Raw genomic sequence first — 17,209 nt, forward strand, 5'->3', positions numbered from 1 at the left:
ACAATCGAGGCTGATTTATCGAAGTAACACACGCGTCCTTAAAACATTCACCCGGATTTATGGCGCATCCTTAACAAAAGAAAGTGTTTATGCAACAGCTGCCAAAACCGCGGTATCATTTTTCAAAAAGACACAACATCAGCTCAATTTCATAACCAAAAGTGCAAACAAAATGACAAACCGGTAAGTTGGGGAAGGGGGGGGCAGGGGGGTGCGATGCGGTAAACACTTAATCTTATAACCCCCGAAGTCACGGCATCATCTGCTTCACACAACCACCCACCGAAAGGCAAATTGTTCGCGTATAGATGCACGATCTCCGATGTACCGCTGCCTAATGATGATCAAGCGAAGTAACCATTGCTCGCAGAGCTGTTCGAACCTGCACGCCGGGCTTAAAATATTCGACAATTGTTTTGTAAGTAAAGGCCTGCCGTGTTCCTGCATTGCGCAACAGTCAAAAGCCCCCTTTCCTAAAGATGTTGTTTGTGCCAGCAGCTGGTGCCAGATGATGTTACCGATGACCGACAAACCGGTGCCCCTTTACCGCGGGTGGATCTTGTTGTTGGGAGAAAGTAAGTTTGTACCCACATTCCCATGTGGTACTGGTTAGGTACACGGTACATTGGAGTACATTGGAGCATCGGAATTCGTTTTGTCTCCATTCGTGGTTGATGGAAAAAAGTCAACATCACTTCTTTCCCGGGCCTGGTGTGTCGTGCATGAGAGCAAACACGTTTGAAGATAGATGTGACATGTAGGGACACACGTGCATCACAGTAAACTGGTCAATCCACTCAAATAAAGTAAGGGAGTTGCCATCGGTGACCGACCGAGCAGAGAACCTTTCGAAGTTGTCATCACAAGCGGACAGAGGAGTGCTCCTAACTGATCTTGTGTTAAGTTCAATAAGTTTAAACCCCTTTTAATAAGACACTAAACGATGTTCAGCAATTCCATCAATAGTGTATCTAATATCTCATCACCTCATCACACTTGTTCTTCCGGGCATACACAGCATCGGCTGCCCAGACGGACGGCCTCTCAAGTTTCCCAAGCAACCGCGCACGCTGAAGACGATAGCCCAACGACAAACGACGTAATATCTTTCTCGTACAGTTTCGTCGTCTGCAAAAAAAAGAGCGCAGCCCCAACGCACCTGAGACAACCCCGGAAAAAGTCGTTCAGGTGGGCCCGGTTTCGGGTTAGTCGGTCGGCGGTCCTCTTCTAATAGCTGGCAATTGAAACGTAATCCGCGTGTGGTGCCGGGCAACCGTATCTTGAAGCTGTTTGCCGAGGAGCTCGTGGCCGTACGCAACGAGATGATTACTTTCCAGCTGCTTTGAGGGGAGTTTAGGTTCGGATCAACTGATCCACACAAACGTGTTGGATGCCCGTTGGTAAGCTTCACCGCAACGTTATCCACCAACTAACCACGTTGGAGTTCGTGTGAGCGGACAGCAGTGAACACTGTCACCTGGGTATGACTGGTGCGTGTATGACGAGCAAAACCAACAAAAAAAATCGTCCACGGTAGGGAAACATACATACAAAACGTACTATATCCTAACTAACCAACCCAGCACACTTCCCTCTCCTTCGCAGCAAACCGACGCAAGGGTCTCGGCGCACACTTTCGATTTCGGTTCGCGCAAACCATTGCCGTCTGTCGGTACGTTCGCGTGTACGCGCAATCGAAGAAAGTGTTTTGGTGCGGTGCGCGCGCACTCGCACAGTTCGACTCGCGCTGGACCAAACGCGAAGCTTGAGATCTCGATCTTGCGCGTGCAGGACCTTTGCTGAAGCGCAACTCGCCGAATTGGGTGAGCCGGTTGGGTGGATTTAAGCGAAAGTGAAAATAGATCACACCCATTGCGGTCGCCGTTTGCGATGGTGGTGCACGCAGCGGCGGGTTGGTGAAAAGCTGCGAAAAGAGGCCGTGTGCGTGTGATAACGGTTGGCAAACCAGAACCAAACCTCCTCCTATATTGGGCTTTGGGAGTCGCGGTGGTGATACTCGAAGCAAGAGTTATGTAAAGAGTGACTTTTTTTTTGTTGGTTTTGCGCAAAACGGACAACGCTACACAGCTACGATGGGATGGAGGTAGGTTTAGGCTAGTGATTTGATAAGAAATAGTGCTGGAAAAAGTAAAAATGTGCGTGGTTGTGAACTACAACAGTGAATGATTTGCTCGAAGCGTAACCAGAAGTGTGTTATGTTTAATGATGCGATACAAGGAAAAGTGATAAGAAATTTAAAAAAAAAAACAAGACATGCTATACAAAGTTCTATAGCAATGTTTCAATTTTAAACAGCAATAGACTTTTGTGAACAGGGCGTTGTCCATCGGCGGCCTTGTTATGTCCCCTCGGGAGTAATATATGTTTGTTAGGAATTCATTTTGTAATTAATAAAAAATGGCTAAAATATGTACAGCAGATCCTCGACACGAACGCTTCAACTTTCGTGGTATTTAAATACAAAGTTGATGAATGTATAAAGTTTATTTAAATTTTCTATCATGCTGATGTGTCCTGTGTAGTACACACAAAAAAGTCTTGCTTATTCATCTTATTTGGTGCATAAACTCACAGTCACTATCTAGACACACACAAATCAATAATGGGGCCTTGAGGCTATCTGCGACTGATTGATGTACTCATTGCAGAATAGAAGATCCGTACGGGGCTTGAACCTTTGACGGGCATGTTGTTTAGTCGTGCAACTCGGCGACTTTACCAAGGGACCTCGGCCCGGGATACAAGTACAGTACGAATTAAATAGTAGAACACTTGCACTATGCAATTGGATGTTTTACAGTGCAACTAAAAGGCCACGTTTGTATGGAAAACCCAGTCAACACAGTGTCTCACAGTATAAAGACAGGTATTTGTACAGGTAGTCCCCGAGATACACAGTTCTTCTTATACGCGGATTCTAAATAGATATACGCGGTTTTCTAAATTTGACAGTTTTTAGAGAAAATTGTACTGATTTGACTGACATCAACTGTCAAATGCTCAATAATTTCCCTTTTAATTGAATATTAAAAAGCATTTCAAAATGTTTAAAACTGTTATATTCAGTCAGAATCATATCAAATAATTAACTAAGTGGATAAAACAACCCACTATTTGTAAAAGTATACGAATATTAGTGATATTTGGGGTGGAAATTATGAGATTCGACTTTCGCGGAAATTCGAGATACGCGGTCTTTTGCGGCCGTTATCGGTCCCCATTAACCGTGTAAAACGGGGACCGTCTGTATTTAAAATCATGCACCATTTCTTCAGTTGGCATTCAATCGGAATTCTATTAGTGCATTTTATATTGGAATGAGTCCTGAACTACTGTAGAAGTTTGCACAAAAATTGCCAATAGACCACATAGAACACATATAAGGAGTATATTTTAGAGCCAAGAAAGTAATTGATAGAAGAACTCGAAGAGAGAGATTTAACGAATAAATGTGAAAAATACTAGCAACAACACGAATTGATATTTGGTTATTGGTAGAAAACGTATATTTAAACATGTAGAAAATAACGAGTCGAGGGGGCGGTCCCGTGGTACAGTCGTCAACTCGAACGACTCAATAACATGCCCGTCATGGGTTCAAGCCTAGAATGGACCGTCCCTCCGTAGCAAAGATTGACTATCCGGCTACGTGGTAATGAATTAAGTCTCGATAGCCTGTATAGGCCGGCATGTCCGCGTAGGACGTTACGCCAAATAGAAGAAGAAGGATAAGAAGAAGAAAATAACGAGTATTTTAAATCATTTGCGAGAACAATGTAAAAGCAGGCCAACATTACCGACGGCATACATTGCAAATACTTACAAAGCATTCACAATTAATACATATTAAAACCATTTCATACACATTCTATCACATCCCTGTTTCTTCCCATGTTTCAGATTAATCATTCTCGGAATAGTAACGCTCGGCTCGCTGTTCACGTTACATCTACTAGCGCAAGACTTTATGAAACTATCGAAGCCGCTGTTCATGTCGTCCGGGAAGCGAGATCTGGGCCCATCGTTACGCTACAATCGAACCGCCGCACTGTTGGTAAGTGAAATTGGAGAAGAAGAAAAAAATGCAACAGAACAGGGGGACAAAAGACACATTGCACCATTCAATGTGCCGAGTGCCATGTTAAGTGTGTTGGGCGGGCGGGGGACGGATTGGAGTGTAAAAGAGGGCTTTGGTCATTTTACATCCTTACTGCCAGGCTGCTTAGATTTGTCACGGAAAAGCACAACATCCTTCACAAAAGGGGGGTTGAAAAAAAGGGACTCTTACTCATTGCTTTAGACTGCATTGCTTTTCACTATGCAATCCTTTTAAGACCTATCTGTTGTGCAAGGAAATGTGCGGGCAAACTATTATGCCGCAGGACACAAGTAGGACACACATAGGCAGGATAGTTGTTATCCAGTTAATGCACATTTCAAGTGTGCTTTTACTCCCACGACGGAAAGAGGAGAGGGGGGAGAGGAGGGGAGGGGGTGAAATTACATCCTACGGGGGATTGGTGAGATAATGGCAAACAACGCACAGGACGTACACAACCACGTACAACCGCCATTAGGTTATTATGTGTGTTATGTATTTTCCAATTCGGCGGGGAGCGAACAAAAAAAAACAGAATAAAAAACAAAAATATGGACGGGGTGATACCGACTGCCATCAAAAGTCGTCGGCCATAATCGTGCAAGCATGCACAGGGGTCGCGCTTTTCCCCGGGTAAGGATGCTTCGGCTGTTGCTGGCTGCAGTCGGGCCATGCGCATGTGAAAAACGTGCTGCTGCGTAAAAGTGGGAGGAGCTTAGGATTAGAATTTTCCTATTCTGTGAGTGTGTGTGTGTATGAGAAATAGGGAAAGAAAAAAATGCATGTAAATAAGTGCAAAAATGTATATTACGAAAGAGTGTTTTACCACCCGAAAATAGTTATTCAAATTCCACCCTCATTCTTCATTTTTTATCCTTTTTTTTTTTGGTTAGGATTTTGAGTCAAAAATCAACTGGAACAAAATCCTGCAAACGGATCCACTCAAGTGTGCATTTTCCCTCGTCTGCCAGCTGGCCGCCGGTGCCGAACCGCAGGACGCGCAGGCAAAGATAATTTATGAATTTATCGCGTAAGTACCGAGTTAAACGATAACCGAATACGAATAGTCCACTCAAACAACACACTGTCCGCTCACATTGCACAGGTTTAGTGTAGAGAACAGCAAAACGATTCCGGCACCACTGAGGGACTCTTTCGAGAACGGGCTGCAGTACAACGGCAACCTGAAGGCGAAGGATAACTACAAGCAATGCTACCGGCGCTATCCACTGTGCCTGTACTCGGCCCGGACGATGCTTCGGTTTATGAGTCTGTTTGGCAGGGAGGCGGATGAGAAGTAGAGTTTGGAGGAGTAAATTAATTGCCAAGGAATTGGGGTGTCCCTTTTTGGCGGAGAAAATACAAAATTAGTTGTAAGCATCACATCAGCGGATGAGACCCTCTATTCAGTATGTAATAAAGACGAAAATCGTAACATTTACATTCAAAATGTAAGTTCTCTCGACTTTCTTCTGTGTGTGAGAAAGAAGCGCCTCCGTGGCCAACTTTGATGTGGTGTATGATTCGTGAAAAATTAAGGTCAAACACGTGTGTGTGTTCGCTTCTGTGGAACAATTTGTGCTTCCCAACACTGACCTCGTTACCTCTATAAAGCAGGCACATATTTTGACATGCCTGTTAGATTATGCTTTAACAACTTCATTCATCATGCAACCCACTTTCAAAGGACATCAAAGGCTGTTTTGTTTCCATCAGAGCAAATGTCAAAACACTTCCGTGCGACTTCTCATCAACGGGGGGACCTTGCGGATGGGTTAAAGAAGAAGGTGTCCGGTTACCTGCACAGAATATCCTGGAACGGATGCCCGAAAAAAGACGTCCTGTGGAGCAAATGAGGGCTGGAATCTATTCCCGTGTTCTTTTTCATCGTTTTTTTTTTTCGCACAGAGGGGTTTATTTAATTAATTAAATTGAAACCTGCATCCACATCGTTCTTTTTGACGAAAAACAATCTTTGCATTCTACAAAACTTTCCATACAGCGAGCCCATCAAGGATTCGTCTAGCGGAATGTTTACAGAAAAAGAATAAATATGACTGTAATAACGTCGTTACTGCTATCGAGTAAAGTCATGAACAGTAATGATGTTATTACGGTCATAATTTACATTTTTCTGTTAAATATTCATTTATATTTTATTGTAACATAAAGCATTAACGATTCATTGATTATATAACAGCAGTTCTAGCATGTGAGGGTTTCTTTTTTACGATTTCAAGAATTGCAACGCATCCCACGATTCCGTCAAGTGCAGACTAGTGAAGGGTCATCGGAATCGCACCCACGGCTCGAAATCGCTTCCGCGCATTGCTACTCCGGCTCTGATTCCGACAAATTCAAACCATCGATTCCGCCCGGAGCCGTCCGGAACCGTCCAGAGACGTTGGAGCCGTTCGGAGTCTTCTGGAGCCGTTCGGAGCCTTCTGGAGCCGTCCGGAGCTGTCGGAACCGTTGGAGCCGTCGGAGCCATCGGAGCCGTCCGGAGCCGCCAGTCGGCAGCCGGTTCCGGTCGAAGACATCCGGAGCCGGACGGAGCCGTCGGAACCGTTGGAGCCGTTGGAGCCGTCGTAGCGTCGTAGCCGACTTCAGGCTGTTACAACGACTGTGATGGCTCCAACCGGCTCCGTCGGTGTTGTGTCCGCACAAAACAAACATGGAGACGGTGTGTACTAGTGTTGGGTCATACGATTCATTTCACGACCCGACCCGGAGTCGGGAGCAAGCCAGTCGAAATCAATTCCGACCCGTTGGTGCAGCGGGTGCGCTAGGTCGGAGTCGGAAACAAATCCGACCCGCGGGTGCAATGAGTTCGGGTCGACCCAATAGACCAGTAGGTGCGAGAAAGCATAAGCGACTCCGACCCGTTGGTGCAGCGAGTTCGGGTCGGGTCGGGCCACAGTAGGTTCAGTTTGACCCGAGGGTACAGCGAGTTCGGGTCGACCCGATAGATCAGTAGGTGCGAGAAAGCAATTTTGCACCTACCTTCCGGAACCGCTTCCGATTTTGGCGGAGTCATTCGGAAGCGATTCCGGAATTTGATAAATTTACCCATCACTAGTGCAAACTATACCGGCAGCGAATAGAATCACTCTAGCCCAGTGTTCAGCTAACTTTGTCGCATAAAGAGCCAATATTTATGAACAATATCCATACCAAATTTCACATTAAGAGCAAAATTTATATTCTAACAAGCATCAATATGAGCAGTGGCGGATGTAACGGTAGGCGGACTAGGCGGTCGCCTGGGGCCCCGCCGGTTTAGGGGCCTCGTAGATCCTCATTCTATAGTATGCCGTATGGACAGATTACTAAGATACGTACAGAGTACAGAGATAAGGGCCCCCGGAAAGATGGACGTTGGGGCCCTGAGGCTGACGAATCAATTGCACCCCCATTGCAATTGTTGCAGATTCAACTTTGCATTTCGAGTCACGGAACTCCATTCCAGACACATCTGCAGGGCCTTTATCCTTTGCACGCTGAGAGTCCCGATTCGCGTCAATTCGCTGTTGAGATGCTAGATTATCCGTTATTGTACAAATGATATCAACCAGCGAGTTTTATTCGCTGTACGACCTTGTTATTCATTTGCATATCTAAGGATTTTTTACCCATTGGAGTTATTTGACTCTTTAAACTATCTTAAATCGAATTACTAAAAAATTTAATGAACAATTTCCACGTTGCACTTACCCCGTCCTGCGCCATATCGGTTACCATGTACGCTTCGCTATGTGGATTCTGCGTACACTTTCTTGCCTTACAAACTCGACCTTTCGGTTTCATTTTCACTCTGAAATCGTTGTTCCAGTTCCTGATGCAGCTATTTTGTTATCCATCCACACATACGAGATCAAACCTAAAGCTTCCAGTAATTTCATTTTCGAGCATCGCCGCTGAAGTTAATTTTGGTAACAATTAACAACTGTACAATGTTTACCTTTTTCTTTCAAAATGAACGTAAGTGAAGAGCCTACTGTAAATGTTAAAATCATGGAAAACATCGCGTACATATCACCTCATGTACACCTTGTGTATACACCCTGTGCAGAAGGGAGCTGTCAAATGAGCTGTCGCAGAAGCACGCGCTACGCTAGCGAGGAAAACATACGAGCAGCAGGTAAAACAAACCAGCATGGACGAACCGGGACCGGGACTGAATTTTCACGAGTTTGAGCTAGACGATCGTCTACTGCGGGTAACTGATCCCTTCTAAACCCGCCATTTTGTTCCGGTGGCCATTATTTGCTCATTTGTCTGCCCATTCCGACAGGACATAGCCCGGCTAGGATGGATCTCGCCGACGCTGGTGCAGGAGAAAGCCATCCCGTTCCTGCTCGAAGGCAAAGATGTGCTCATCCGCGCCCGTACCGGTTCGGGCAAGACGGCCGCCTTCGCCATCCCGATTATCCAGAACGTGCTTCGGTACAAAACCGAAACGGCGGTTCGTGAAACGTCCGTGCTAGTGATGGCCCCCAGCCAGGACCTGTGCCACCAGATCGCCAAAGTGTTCGCCAGCCTGACGTACTCGTGCGGTCCGCTCATCCGGGTGGCGGATCTGTCCTCGAAGGAGGAGAAAGCCACCCACCGGCATCTGCTGGCCGAGCGGCCGGATATCGTCGTGTCGACGCCGGGCCGGCTGCGCACCGTGCTGGCCGACGGGACGCTGAACGTGCGGGAAAGTCTGCGCTGCGTGACGATCGACGAGGCCGATCTGATGTTTACGTTCGGGTTTGAGAAGGATTTGAAGGAGGTGCTGAAACACTTTCCACCGGTGCACCAGTCGGTGCTGTGCTCGGCCACGCTGGAGGAGGATGTGACACAGATGAAGAAGATGGTGCTTCGCAATCCGGTAATATTGAAGCTGGAGGAGCCTCAGCTGGCGGTCGGTACGCAGCTGACGCACTATCAGATTGAGGCCGAAGAGGTGGACAAGGCGGCGATACTGTACACCGTGCTAAAGCTGAAGCTGATCCAGGGCAAGTGCATCATCTTCGTCAAGTCGGTGGACCGGTGCTACAGGTAAGCGGGGAGGGACGATGGTGGTGGATGTTGTGCTTGAATTTGCCATGATGAATCCTCTTCCTTCTTGGAGGCAGCATTGAACGATAGCGGTCTTGGTCGCTATCACTCATTGGCTGTCGAATGACTGTTGGACTAATCTTCTCTCTGAATGTGTGTTTCCGCCAATTGTTTGTCGAAAGATGAAGCAGTGAAAAGAGCAATAATGGGGTTGTTTAATTGCAGATTGAAATTGTTCTTGGAACAGTTCGGCATACGGTCGTGCATTCTAAACTCCGAGCTGCCTATCAAAATTCGCTGTCACACGGTCCACCAGTTCAATCAGGTGAGTTAGTTAATTTATAAAATTGTTTCAAAAATATTCGTTAAATTAAACAAAAACAAACTTGATTCTTCTACAGGGTAGCTACGATATAATCATCGCCTCGGATGAACTGATGGCAGAAAATCCAGCACTGGTGAAGAAGAAGAGCGACAAAAAGCCCTCCACCAAGCAGCTGCTGCAGCAAACCGAGGCCGAATCGAGCGTGTCCCGCGGCATAGACTTCCAGTGCGTTTCGTGCGTGGTGAACTTCGATTTCCCCTCCGACCTCAACTCGTACATCCATCGGGCAGGGCGAACGGCACGTGGACAGAACAACGGCAGCGTGCTGTCGTTCGTTGGCATCGAGGAGCTGGAACTGAAACGGAATGTCGAAGAGTTTCTCCAAACACTCTCGAATGATGCGGAGTTTTCCATGAAGTAGATTGAAAGCGCGCAGAGTGGAAGGAAGACATGATATTTTAATGATTTTTGTTCTACTCTCTTAAGGGATTTCAATTTCAACTTTGACGAGGTGGAAGCATTCCGGTACCGAGCGAAGGATGCATGGCGAGCGATCACAAAGATTTCCATCCGAGAGGCCCGAATAAAGGAGCTAAAGATGGAAATATTCAACTCGGAAAAGCTAAAGGTAAGCTAACCGGTGAAGCATGCCCAGGAAGAGGATTTTAAAAGAAAATTAATTTAAACTATTCCACAGTCGTTCTTTGAGGAAAACCCACGCGATCTGCAGACGCTTCGACACGACCGGCCCCTCCACACGGTGCACGTGCAGGAACATTTGGGCGACGTGCCGGAATACCTGGTGCCGGCCGCCCTGAAACCAATGGTGGACATTATGAACGCGAAGCGAAAGAAGAAGATGAGCGAAAAGTACGCCGCCGCCAAGAAGCGGGCCAAATCCGACAATCCACTCTTGGTGAACGGTATAGATTACATGAAGAAAGGATAGTAGAATGTACACAATAGCCCCGCACACGAACACAAAACACATACAGAAAATCCTGTAAAACCAACAAACTTTTTGATTTATTAAACAAATCTACTAGCTATACCGAGCAGCTTCGTGTAGTCCGCGCCCTTGGCCTGCGTTTTCTCCTTCAGTATCGTGCGCAGGATGGTCGGGATGGGCACGTGAATGCGCGTGCCGAGCGGTGTCCCGTTGTCGTCGATCAGCACCAGATTGTTGCTGTCGAACTTGGGTATCTTGGGCTTCTGGAACTGCTTGCACCCGACCAGGATGCCCTTCTTCTTCTGCCCCTTGATCGCTACCAGCACCTTGTCGCCGATCATGCCCACGCTCTGCTTGTTGTACACATGAATGCACTTGGGCGGTTTGCCCTCCGCCATGGCCCGCTTGCCGATCTCACTGTTGTCTACCACGCGCAGCCGTGCCATTTTGCGAATCTCGCTGCACACGGCCGTCGTGTGCAGGGGACGGGAAGTGCCCGCAAGCGGAACCAGCGCGGCGAACGATTTTCGCAACATTTTCTCGCCCGAAAACGTTTGCGCCCGGAGTTTTGGAAACGATTTTGCGTAACCGCGGCCACTGGGACAGGCGGAGAAAGACGAAACTTTGTTTAGCTTTGACTGCTGTCAAACGGCTGTCGGCCGAGCACATGTTGCAAGGTCGCTTGAGTAGAGGTGGGCAGAGCGGCCAAAACAATAAACAAAATATAAGTTTTGTATTTTTAGTTCATTTGCGAGGTATTGTGATCCATAAAAAATATTTTTACTTTAATTTAAGCATTAAAGAACCTCAAATATTTTCAATCATTCACATTTTTACACAAATTTCCTGTTTTATATACGCACATATTTTGGAATTTTCCCCTGCGAACACAGCTCACCTGCAGCAACCTTGTGCTGCAAAAATATCGCCACGGCCGCGCGTTTGACATTTCCGAACGCCATTTTTCGGGAGACCGAGGCACGCAGCCCGAGATCAATAGTGTGGTTATAATTGTTCCGCGGATACGCTCCAACTTTTATAAGCCCGCTCCGGTTTTCGATCCCTTTTACCTTGTGGCAATACGATCCCCCCGTTCTAAAATGTGCTATAGTGTTTCGCGACGCTCGGTGGCACCATACGGATGAAGAGCTGGCCCCTGGCTTGTGCTACGCGGTGCCGGAAGGGACAGAATCAAACACATCAAACTCGTGCATCGAGTGCAAAGAAGAAAACGAAGCGACCCGCCGTCATTCCCACGCTACAAAGGGCTGAAGGACAGGTCACAACGGTCTGCACGGGTAAACACACGGGTCGATCAGGGTGGGGGAAAAGGTAGAATAACGCCGGTCCGGGGGACGCTTGTGGCAGCCGCCACGGGAACTTTAGCATCGTGCCCCATCGTGTGTACCGTTTCGAAGGGTAAATTGGGGAAAAAGGCACGCGAAAATGTCCAAGCGGCGTATCGAGGTGATGGACCCTTTCATTAAGAAGCGAAGGTAGGTTGCACCTTTCCGCCTGTTTGTACATGTCATGTGTGCGTGTGTGTGTGTGTGTGTGTGTGTGTTTTTGCACTTGAACACGTTCCTCCCGCAAACATGGCGTCATCCGCTGTGTGTGTATGAAACGCTAACATAATTTCCCTTTTTCCCACTCCCCCCACAGAGAGGAGAAGGCAGCGGCCGAAGGGGCGGCTGGCGCCAGTTCGTCCAAGCTCGATGCGGCCGGCTCGTCCTCCAGCGGGCCCAGCTCCGCCTCGAAGGCGGCGGCGGCGGCAGCGGCCGCCGGTTCCGCCACCGAGTCGGGCGGCAAGAACCCGCTGAACGGTATCGCCTACACGCAGAACTACTACAAGCTGTACAAAAAGCGCATCACGCTGCCGGTGTTCGAGTACAAGACGGACTTTATGCGGCTGCTGTCGGAGCACCAGTGCATCGTGCTGGTCGGTGAGACCGGGTCGGGCAAAACCACCCAAATACCTCAGTGGTGCGTGGAGTACGCGCTGCAGACGAGCTCGAAGGGGGTGGCGTGTACGCAGCCGCGCCGTGTCGCCGCCATGTCCGTGGCCCAGCGCGTCTCGGAGGAGATGGACGTGATGCTCGGGCAGGAGGTGGGCTACAGCATCCGTTTCGAGGACTGCTCCAGCCCGCGCACGCTGCTCAAGTACATGACGGACGGTATGCTGCTGCGCGAGGGGATGAGCGATCCGATGCTGGAAGCGTACCAGGTCATCCTGCTCGACGAGGCGCACGAGCGGACGCTCGCGACCGATCTGCTGATGGGCGTGCTGAAGGAGGTGATCCGGCAGCGCAAGGATTTGAAGCTGGTGGTCATGTCGGCCACCCTCGATGCGGGCAAGTTCCAGCAGTACTTCGACAACGCGCCGCTCATGAACGTCCCCGGCCGGACGCACCCGGTCGAGATCTTCTACACGCCCGAGCCGGAGCGCGACTATCTGGAGGCCGCGATCCGCACCGTCATACAGATACACATGTGCGAAGAGATCGAGGGCGACATACTGATGTTCCTGACCGGGCAGGAAGAGATCGAGGAGGCGTGCAAGCGGGTGAAGCGCGAAATCGACAACCTCGGCCCGGACGTGGGCGAGCTGAAGTGCATCCCGCTCTACTCGACGCTGCCGCCGCCGATGCAGCAGAAGATTTTCGAACCGGCACCGCCGAAACGGCCGAACGGTGCGATCGGCCGCAAGGTGGTCATCTCGACGAACATCGCGGAAACGTCGCTCACGATCGACGGGGTGGTGTTTGTGATCGATCCCGGGTTCAGCAAGCAGAAGGTGTACAATCCGCGCATTCGGGTGGAAAGTTTGCTCGTGTCGCCGATCAGCAAAGCGTCGGCCCAGCAGCGGGCCGGTCGGGCCGGGCGAACGCGCCCCGGCAAGTGTTTCCGCCTGTACACGGAGAAGGCGTACAAGACGGAGATGCAGGACAACACGTATCCGGAAATTTTGCGTTCCAATTTGGGTAAGTTTCGCTGTCAAAGCCATACCCCGGCATGTCGTTGCACACACGGGCAAATAATTTTCTTTCCAATTGTTTTTTTACAGGCACGGTCGTGCTGCAGTTAAAGAAGCTTGGCATCGATGATTTGGTTCACTTCGATTTTATGGATCCGCCGGCGCCGGAAACGCTGATGCGTGCGCTCGAGCTTCTCAACTATCTGGCCGCCCTGGACGATGACGGCAACCTGACCGATCTCGGTGCGGTTATGGCCGAGTTTCCACTGGATCCGCAGCTAGCGAAAATGCTAATTGCCAGCTGTCAGCACAACTGCTCCAACGAAATTCTTTCCATCACCGCTATGTTGTCGGGTAAGGGGGTCAGCATTTGGGGAGTGGGAATGTTGGTGGTTTGGGAAGGTATTCAACGCATTTTTTCTACTTCCCCACAGTTCCACAGTGCTTCGTGCGACCAAACGAGATGAAGAAAGCTGCCGATGATGCTAAGATGCGCTTCGCGCACGTCGATGGCGACCATCTGACGCTGCTGAACGTGTACCATGCGTTTAAGCAGAGTAAGTTGCCACGCAATTTGAAGTTAACATAGAGATTTTCTAATTTGTGCGATTCTTTCTCTCCCCTCCACACAGACAATGAAGATCAGGGCTGGTGCTATGATAACTTCATCAACTACCGCTCCCTGAAGTCGGCCGACAATGTGAGACAGCAGCTAGCGCGCATCATGGACCGCTTCCAGCTGCAGCGCACCAGCACGGACTTCACCTCGAGAGAGTACTATTTTAACATTCGCAAAGCATTGGTACAGGGCTTCTTCATGCAGGTAGGTGCCAGCGTTGCTTCCTCTGTCGAGTTGTTTGTTCTTAATGTTGTTCTTACTTTTTGCTGCTTTCCACCAACAGGTCGCACATTTGGAACGAACCAAGCACTATCAGACGATAAAGGACAACCAGGTGGTGCAGCTGCATCCGTCCACTTGTCTGGACCACAAACCGGAATGGGTAATTTACAACGAGTTTGTGCTGACGACGAAAAACTACATCAGAACTGTCACGGATGTAAAGCGTAAGTAGCATTTTTATTGTTTTTTTTAACTCTTGTGAAGGGCTTGAATGTGTAACTCTCAATGGTACTTTTCTCCCTTACAGCGGAATGGTTGCTGCAGATTGCCCCACAGTACTACGACATGAATAACTTCCCGCTGTGCGAGGCGAAACGGCAGCTCGAGCTGATACTGGCGCGCATGGACTCGAAGCAGTTCCAGCAAGGATTTTAAAATGTAATTATGCTCAAACTCTGATGCATCGCGCGCTCGTTTTAGCTATCCCTCTTCGTCATACCTTAATACCGCGCGCGAGGTAGCGAAGAGAGGACGCTAATAGCAAGCGACATCCACGTGTGAGAGGTGAGAGCATTTCAATCAAAGAAAAGTATCAATCTGCTTTTAAGTTTCTCCAGTTCTTTTTTGTGCGTCTCTGTCCCGTCAAAGCATCATCTCCATACCCATACCACAAACACAGAACGGTGCGATTATACAAAAAGTAGGCTTTTAGGGAAGTAACTTACCTTAATTTCTTTGCTTTCGGGATACTTTGCGCCCTGAAAACGCGGTATGTAGCTAAAGTCAGTAATAAAGGCAATAGATATGTACACACAAAAATACACGATAAATTTCCACGACTGATCTTTAGAAAGAAATGGATGTGTATTTCGATACCTAAGTTATATTTGCAACATCTTTGTTTATGATTTATTTAAACACAAACCAGACACACAGCTGTCGGTTGTACCGCTCAAAACACACCAACGGTCCTACGGATTCTTTTTATTTGTGGAATTCTTTTTGCTTGTGTCCCTTGGGAAAGGATCAGCTAAACATGCTTCTTCATCCCCTCGTTCGCTCTTGTGTGTGTGCTCCTCTCCTTAACCCTTCGTTACGCCGACGAGCGCGGGACGTATGCAGCGGTCGTGCAGCTTGTAGCCGATCTTGCTGACCACCACCACCGTGTTCGGCTCGACGTTCGCCACCTCCTGCTGGAACAGGGCCTCGTGCAGGTTCGGGTTAAACTTCTCGTTCATCGGGTTGACCGTTTCGAGCCCGTGCCGCTTGAACACGCTGTTCAGCTGCTGCCGCGTCATGGAAAGTCCCTCGAACAGATTTTTCAAGTGAGGATTCTTATCGGAAATCTGCGCAATGAGAGGTAGCAACAGTGTGAGTGAAAATGCTAATCAGTTTCCGAAAGGGCGATGCAACGTATTACCTCATCCTTCGGCACGGCTTCCGTCGCGTGGCCCAGAATGTCCGCCACCTCGAGCAGATCCTTACAGAAGCCCTGAATGCCGAACAGCTTTGCATCGTCAATCTGTTTCGTGAGTCGTCTTCGTATGTTCTCGCTTTCTGCCAGCGCACGTTTGTATTTATCCTGTAAGTAGATATCCGTGCGTCAATTAGGATGAACATGCTATATAAGGCCCAACACATACGTACATCCAGGGATTTGACCTTCTCTGTTAGCTCGGCCGCTTCTTTGCGCAGCTCCTCCACCTCTACGGTTAGCTTCTTTTCGTTCTCGGTCGGTTCCTCGACACGTGCTGTGTCCTTCTCTGTGGAAAAGTGGCGCACCGGTGCCTGGTGGCTGCACCCTGACCAAAGCAACCGACTGTGGGCTGCTTGTGCTGTGCTGACCATCTGCATTTGTCTTGGGGAGAAAGATAGGAAACGTAGTAAGTAACAGGACGATGCGCCACAAACCGGGCCTATTGCGGTGCAACATTCGGAGTTACATCATCCCATTTCACCGGGTGATGATGGAACAACGTGCTGTTTGTCCATCCCGTACCTTGTGATGAGCGATCCGCTGGAAGCCGTTCGCAGCCGGTCCAACCGTTGCAGCAGGTTTAGTGCAGTCTTGGAACGATGCATCTTTGTAGCAGTGGGGGGATTGTGATGAAACACGGCACGCGCCAATAACTCAATTGTTTCGCACGAAAATAACACAACGCTGTGGAAGTCTTCGCTGCAGGTTCCAATTGTATCTTTGCCTATCTTCTGCTGTCAAAGTGGTGGCTGTTTGACGTCTCGTGGATGACTGCCAGTGTGGCCAGATTATTTTGGCGGTCTTCGGTCAGGAGTTTCGGATTTTTTCTGTAATTTTCGGTCGGTTTTAAAATTTGAAACTCAAATAAAAAGAAGTGTTGAGCGGAGAGAGGGAGGACTTATCTGCAGAACCGAAACATCCATATTGCGAGAAAATGCATTGTTCATCTATTTCAAAGAGATGTATTAGATTTGGTTCAGCGACCACACAAATGCAGGCCTTTTTTAAGCGTCGATCTGAAAGTTGTACTAAGGATTCTAAGCCAAATTTATTTTTCTCGGGGATTCATGCGCCTCTTAGAGCAGTGGCTGAGCTCCAACGGATGTGATTTTATCGGTGCTGTCGTGAACTATTTCTTTTGACAATTTCGATTAAAATGGCACTATTTCGATTGAAACTGCGATTATTTTGATGAGGTTCAATGGTAGAAAACGTAAATTTGGATAAATTTTTGGAGAAACGTTCTTACAAATCCAACATAATTACACCGAGCGATCAAATAGTTTTTTTTTGTGGTTTCAATATCTTCATATTGAGTTTAATTAAACAATATGGCAAATTCGTTCCTACTAATCAAAAAAAAGGAGTTTAATGTGTGGAATGAAAAGGAAAATGATTTGATACTTTCTCGAGCATTATTAAGAAAAACCTGTGTTTTTCGGTACGAAAAATATTAAAAAATTGATATTATTAGGGTGCC

General features: G+C 48.2%; 5 protein-coding genes across 6 annotated transcripts; 3 read left to right on the forward strand and 2 right to left on the reverse strand.

Moving 5' to 3' along the window:
• Positions 1–1,173: 1,173 nt before the first annotated feature.
• On the forward strand, positions 1,174–5,556 carry LOC120959723 (uncharacterized). 2 transcript variants are annotated; one of them, XM_040383339.2, is made up of 4 exons: positions 1,174–1,400; positions 3,922–4,075; positions 5,014–5,150; positions 5,226–5,556. In XM_040383339.2, the coding sequence occupies exons 2-4, from the start codon at positions 3,989–3,991 to the stop codon at positions 5,419–5,421; spliced, it is 420 nt and encodes a 139-aa protein (XP_040239273.2). In that variant the 5' UTR covers positions 1,174–1,400; positions 3,922–3,988; the 3' UTR covers positions 5,422–5,556. The 2 variants fall into 2 exon arrangements, with proteins under 2 accessions (XP_040239273.2, XP_040239272.2); XM_040383338.2 differs by lacking the exon at positions 1,174–1,400 and adding an exon at positions 1,642–2,104.
• A 2,638-nt stretch (positions 5,557–8,194) lies between these two features.
• LOC120956550 (probable ATP-dependent RNA helicase DDX56) lies at positions 8,195–10,544 on the forward strand. The gene is made up of 6 exons (XM_040378091.2): positions 8,195–8,339; positions 8,415–9,163; positions 9,389–9,488; positions 9,565–9,905; positions 9,975–10,116; positions 10,186–10,544. Exons 1-6 carry the CDS (start codon positions 8,277–8,279, stop codon positions 10,435–10,437), a joined length of 1,647 nt encoding a protein of 548 aa, XP_040234025.2. The 5' UTR covers positions 8,195–8,276; the 3' UTR covers positions 10,438–10,544.
• Positions 10,488–11,079, reverse strand: LOC120956554 (39S ribosomal protein L14, mitochondrial). The gene has a single exon (XM_040378095.2). The coding sequence runs from the start codon at positions 10,971–10,973 to the stop codon at positions 10,518–10,520; it is 456 nt and encodes a 151-aa protein (XP_040234029.2). The 5' UTR covers positions 10,974–11,079; the 3' UTR covers positions 10,488–10,517.
• A 304-nt stretch (positions 11,080–11,383) lies between these two features.
• Positions 11,384–15,073, forward strand: LOC120956549 (putative pre-mRNA-splicing factor ATP-dependent RNA helicase PRP1). Its single transcript, XM_040378090.2, has 7 exons — positions 11,384–11,933; positions 12,100–13,418; positions 13,502–13,765; positions 13,846–13,968; positions 14,044–14,234; positions 14,314–14,476; positions 14,560–15,073. The coding sequence occupies exons 1-7, from the start codon at positions 11,884–11,886 to the stop codon at positions 14,685–14,687; spliced, it is 2,238 nt and encodes a 745-aa protein (XP_040234024.2). The 5' UTR covers positions 11,384–11,883; the 3' UTR covers positions 14,688–15,073.
• A 19-nt stretch (positions 15,074–15,092) lies between these two features.
• On the reverse strand, positions 15,093–16,481 carry LOC120956553 (grpE protein homolog, mitochondrial). The gene is made up of 4 exons (XM_040378094.2): positions 16,252–16,481; positions 15,900–16,110; positions 15,673–15,834; positions 15,093–15,598 (listed from the first exon to the last, which is right to left on the reverse strand). Exons 1-4 carry the CDS (start codon positions 16,332–16,334, stop codon positions 15,335–15,337), a joined length of 720 nt encoding a protein of 239 aa, XP_040234028.2. The 5' UTR covers positions 16,335–16,481; the 3' UTR covers positions 15,093–15,334.
• Between the last annotated feature and the right edge of the window lie 728 nt (positions 16,482–17,209).

The sequence above is a fragment of the Anopheles coluzzii genome, chromosome 3 (genome assembly GCF_943734685.1).
Source record: "Anopheles coluzzii chromosome 3, AcolN3, whole genome shotgun sequence".
NCBI classification, from domain to species: domain Eukaryota; kingdom Metazoa; phylum Arthropoda; class Insecta; order Diptera; family Culicidae; genus Anopheles; species Anopheles coluzzii.

Coding starts and splice junctions, on each gene's coding strand:
- LOC120959723 (XM_040383338.2), top strand. Junction 4,076..5,013: donor ATCGAACCGCCGCACTGTTG/GTAAGTGAAATT, acceptor TTTTTTGGTTAG/GATTTTGAGTCAAAAATCAA. Junction 5,151..5,225: donor ATAATTTATGAATTTATCGC/GTAAGTACCGAG, acceptor CACATTGCACAG/GTTTAGTGTAGAGAACAGCA.
- LOC120956550 (XM_040378091.2), top strand. CDS start 8,277: ATGGACGAACCGGGACCGGGACTGAATTTTCACGAGTTTGAGCTAGAC. Junction 9,164..9,388: donor TCGGTGGACCGGTGCTACAG/GTAAGCGGGGAG, acceptor GTTTAATTGCAG/ATTGAAATTGTTCTTGGAAC. Junction 10,117..10,185: donor TCAACTCGGAAAAGCTAAAG/GTAAGCTAACCG, acceptor ACTATTCCACAG/TCGTTCTTTGAGGAAAACCC.
- LOC120956554 (XM_040378095.2), bottom strand. CDS start 10,973: ATGTTGCGAAAATCGTTCGCCGCGCTGGTTCCGCTTGCGGGCACTTCC.
- LOC120956549 (XM_040378090.2), top strand. CDS start 11,884: ATGTCCAAGCGGCGTATCGAGGTGATGGACCCTTTCATTAAGAAGCGA. Junction 13,766..13,845: donor CATCACCGCTATGTTGTCGG/GTAAGGGGGTCA, acceptor ACTTCCCCACAG/TTCCACAGTGCTTCGTGCGA. Junction 14,235..14,313: donor TACAGGGCTTCTTCATGCAG/GTAGGTGCCAGC, acceptor TTCCACCAACAG/GTCGCACATTTGGAACGAAC.
- LOC120956553 (XM_040378094.2), bottom strand. CDS start 16,334: ATGCATCGTTCCAAGACTGCACTAAACCTGCTGCAACGGTTGGACCGG. Junction 16,111..16,251: donor AGCGGATCGCTCATCACAAG/GTACGGGATGGA, acceptor TTTCTCCCCAAG/ACAAATGCAGATGGTCAGCA. Junction 15,599..15,672: donor AAGCCGTGCCGAAGGATGAG/GTAATACGTTGC, acceptor CTCATTGCGCAG/ATTTCCGATAAGAATCCTCA.